Below are 3,971 nucleotides of genomic sequence, written 5' to 3'. Positions count from 1 at the left end.
GCACAGACCTGAGCCCCCAACTAATTTTAGATGATAAACATTTGTATCAGGTCAACTAAACATGGGCATAGTAACAATATTTTAATACTACATTTATCCATTTTAAATACACTAACCTCACTCCTTTGTAACAACTAAGGCAAAAATGTAATTAATTCAGAAAATCTTTTCAGGACCCCACCTTGATGTTTCCGGACCCCACTTTGGGTCCCGACCCCAACTTTGGGAAACACTGCTCTAGAATCAATACTAAAATCAAAATATGGATACTTTGATGCTTCAGTTATTTTACATAATGTATATCATTAACAGGAAAATAGTGGAAAATAACTAAACTGTTCAAATCTTGTTTAAGTCTTGTGGTTGGAGGAACTACTTTTAATGCATGTGCACAGTGTCAGTCACTCAGTCTGTACATGTACGGCAGGTCATTTTAACATAAATAATCTGCTTTGTCTGTCTGTAATTACATTCTAGATGAGGGGTTCCAAAACTTTTTCTTGCCATGGCCCCAAACAGCATTAGCTCTGGATAAGGACCTTCTTGTAAACACACAAACAACGCTACAAAATATACAAAACAACAACTTCTAGAATACTTTTTCTCACTTTTGTTCACTATTCAAAAAATGTTTTTATTTATTTAGAATAAGAATTTAAAATTGTGCTAAACAAATATAAGGTTAGTGTTAGAAAGACTTTTAAATTAATAATAGTACTATGTCATTTTTTATTTATAAAGTGGTTATTTATAAAGTGGTTATTTGAAAAGTGCTACTCTTTAAGATTTAACAGACACATTATGTGTTTATCACAAAGTATCAGTATGGGATCAGTATCGCCGATACCAGATTTTACTCTGTATCAGTATCGTAAAGAAAATTGGCAGTATCAAACACCACTACTTTTCTCAAAGTGGCAGTGGGTGGTCTCTGCAGTACATGGGCGGAGTTTCATCGTGTGTAGGCGGAGTTTGTCCTAGCTGATCGGAGAAGTTTGAAATATAGGCGGAGCTTATTGGGTGTGGGCAGAGTTTGTACTTGTAAATAACAAGTTAAAAAGGGGCATGGACATTTCTCTTTTTTGTATCGAAAAAATATCGAACCGTGAGACTAAAGTATCGAACCGAACCATGAATTCGTTGCAGCCCTATCTAAGAGGTGATGCTTTCTACAGATCAGTGATCAGGTCTGAGTGGAAACATGTCGAGGTGTTTTCTGTTCAGCCCTCCCTGGAGGCTGATCATCATGAAAGTTTCATCGGTCTGTTTGAAACTAGCCTTCGTTTCTTTCCACACATGACGATGAGTCATCATCTTCGTGCTGCTTGTGAAAAAACTGCTCAGGTTTCTTCGTTCAGCCTCCAGGGAGGTGAGCAGCCAGTGTTTGGCAGCGCTGGGCCTGGCGTCAGACTGGAACGCTCGGTGTGTCTCTGGGCTGCTGACAATCAGGAATCCTGATTCTTATGACTTAGAACTGTGATCATGTTGTAGCTGGGACTGAAGCCAGCAGGATCTGGTTTACAGGAGCTGCCAGGTTGTTGTTTTTGGGACCAGAGTCGGGTTATGTGATCCGGTGTCACACGACTAATAGAACAATTAATATTTGAACAGCAGCAAGATGGACATGAATCAACGAGCCGACACCAGAACACCTGAGGTGGTTTGTGTTATTGTCTTTGTTTATGTTGGGGGAGTCCTGGGACCATCCATTGGAGACCAGCTTCAGGTGGGATTTATGTTGACACCCTTACTTGGTTCTCCACAGTGGTGGGCAGTGCTAATCCAAAAATTAGCTCCACAATTTCTAAAGCACTTATGCCATAAAAATACTATCAGAAGCTAATTTTAAAGAGCAAGTTCAGTTTGACACTTACTAGCTGACAATTCATGTACAATATATGTACAACACTGCCAACTAGTGATGTATGAACTCTTTTACAACTTAATCCTACAACCACTGATTGCTGGGGATGTGATTTCCTGAAACACACCTTTAGCTCCTGGTGTAAAAATTAAAAAGTTGTTGAGGATTGCTAGTTCGGCTGCTTCTTTGTCTTTTTCTTTTGTTTGTTGTAGATTTTTCATTAAAGAAGCATCAATAAAGTAATTTTAAAACTGTTTATTGGAAAACTGAAGCGATGCATTCTGGGTACATGACAGACTGATGGGAAACAAAAGCACAGGGAACAGGAAACTAGTATCTTCCCTTCAAAATAAGAGCTTGGATTTTAAAGTTTTCCAGTTCACCTGAAACTCAGACTGAAGAAGTCTGTTGGAGGAGAGACGAAACGTTTCACTAAAGAAGAACCAGAGGACCTACTGATTTTTTCTTCTTGATTTTTTCTACCTGGATTTTAAAGTTTTCCATGTAGTTGCTCCAGTTGACCACTAGATGTCAGTCTTCATCAGCATAACATCTTTAAACCATTTCTGAGTCTCTAACCCCATTGGCCGATTGCTTTTGAGCTCCAGCGTTTAAACTTTTTTTTAAAAAAGGAGCTCTGGTTGTAAAGTAAAATAAATCAGTACATACAAAATGTTAGTATGGTTTACAAACGTTTACGGTTTTTACTGTTGCCTTCCTGCTACGTAAGCAGACACAAAGCATTGTGGGAAATCAGAAGCGTGACCCAAAGCAACAGTCAGCAGGATGTATACCTTCACAATAAGAGTGTTTATCTGGGAGGGGTGCTGTTGGATAGATCACATGTGTTGTGATTCATTGACAGTCATACCTTCTGCTGTTCAACATAATGATGACTGCTAGATAATTAGTTATTAGTGGTTCTGCTTTTTAATTTTAGAAAGTGCAAATCTGCTTATGAATTATAAAAATTAGTAAAATCACTAAAGTGCAAATGAAATATTTAGATCCACAGTTAATGGATTTGTGGTTTAGTGGGCTGGTGCCACCACTGGTTCTCCAACATGTTCACGTCTGAGTACAAACCAAACACAACATGAATCTGAAACAAACTAACCGTAAGGACAGTGCTGCTGCCTGTTGTCTGGAGTCCACGGCTTTTTCCTCAGAAAGTCGTCAATAGTGGGACCGTTTCTACCGAGAGGATCATCTGGAGGCATGAACCTTAAAACCAGCAGAGAGGTGGTTGGGTCAGGAGTGCTGTAAGGACGAGGCAGACCCAAACACAACTAGAAGTCTTACTTGTCGTTGGCGAATGTGTACATGAGGAGCCTCTCCTCAATGAACTTCTTCCACTGAGAACTCTCCATCTGCAGGTCTCGGTAGTTGTCGTTAGACACGATGATACCGTCTGAATCCACTGCTAACTTGATGATGTAGCGGTCGTCGTAGCACACGACCCGTTTCCCGTTGACGAAGCGGGATGGTGTGTACACCAGGATCTTCCTTCTCTCCAGTTCATGAAGAATATGTTGGTCTACAGGAAGCAAGAGATCACTGATGGTCAGAACTGAGCTGAAGGTTTCCTTCAAGGATCTACGATCTAATCTGGGATTAGTGAGGAAAAAAACTGTGTAGATTTATGTTAAAGAGACGTAGCAACAGAACCAGCTAATCAAACACACCCACCACCAAAAGGTAAATACTATGGAGCCATATGTGTAAAATAAAATGTTACAAAATGTCACTGACACATTTTCATGATTTAGCTCATGTTCTAAATGTTAAATCCTAGTTTAAATCTTCCACTAATATTGCATTATTATTTAGCTCACTGGTCTTACACTTTGCTAATTTTTACTAGATGTTACATCTAAATCATGAAAAAATTGCTAACTTATTTAATGAATATTTTATTTCTTCAGTAAGGACATCATTACCGGGACAAGCTAATAGTTTAAAGTTATTTAAATATCCTGACACTTCAAAGCAATTTTCATTTTCTGAAATTTCACAGAGTGATGTTTTGAATACTGTGATGGACTTGCGACCTGTCCAGGGTGTACCCCGCCCCTCGCACTGTGACTGCTGGATATGGGCACCAGTG

General features: G+C 39.2%; 1 protein-coding gene across 1 annotated transcript in view; it reads right to left on the bottom strand.

Moving 5' to 3' along the window:
• The window catches only part of LOC106533415 (probable ribonuclease ZC3H12D), a gene marked incomplete at its 5' end in the record, with an annotated part of 12,969 nt that overhangs the window by 1,647 nt on the left and 7,351 nt on the right, over positions 1–3,971 (bottom strand). The window contains 2 exon segments of the mRNA XM_014029692.1: positions 2,982–3,088; positions 3,167–3,401. Of these exon segments, the coding sequence (XP_013885146.1) occupies positions 2,982–3,088; positions 3,167–3,401 (342 nt within the window).

This window comes from Austrofundulus limnaeus, unplaced genomic scaffold (genome assembly GCF_001266775.1).
Source record: "Austrofundulus limnaeus strain Quisiro unplaced genomic scaffold, Austrofundulus_limnaeus-1.0 Scaffold942, whole genome shotgun sequence".
NCBI classification, from domain to species: domain Eukaryota; kingdom Metazoa; phylum Chordata; class Actinopteri; order Cyprinodontiformes; family Rivulidae; genus Austrofundulus; species Austrofundulus limnaeus.
Note: the sequence above shows the minus strand (reverse complement) of the source record. Positions and strands in the feature narration are given on the sequence as shown.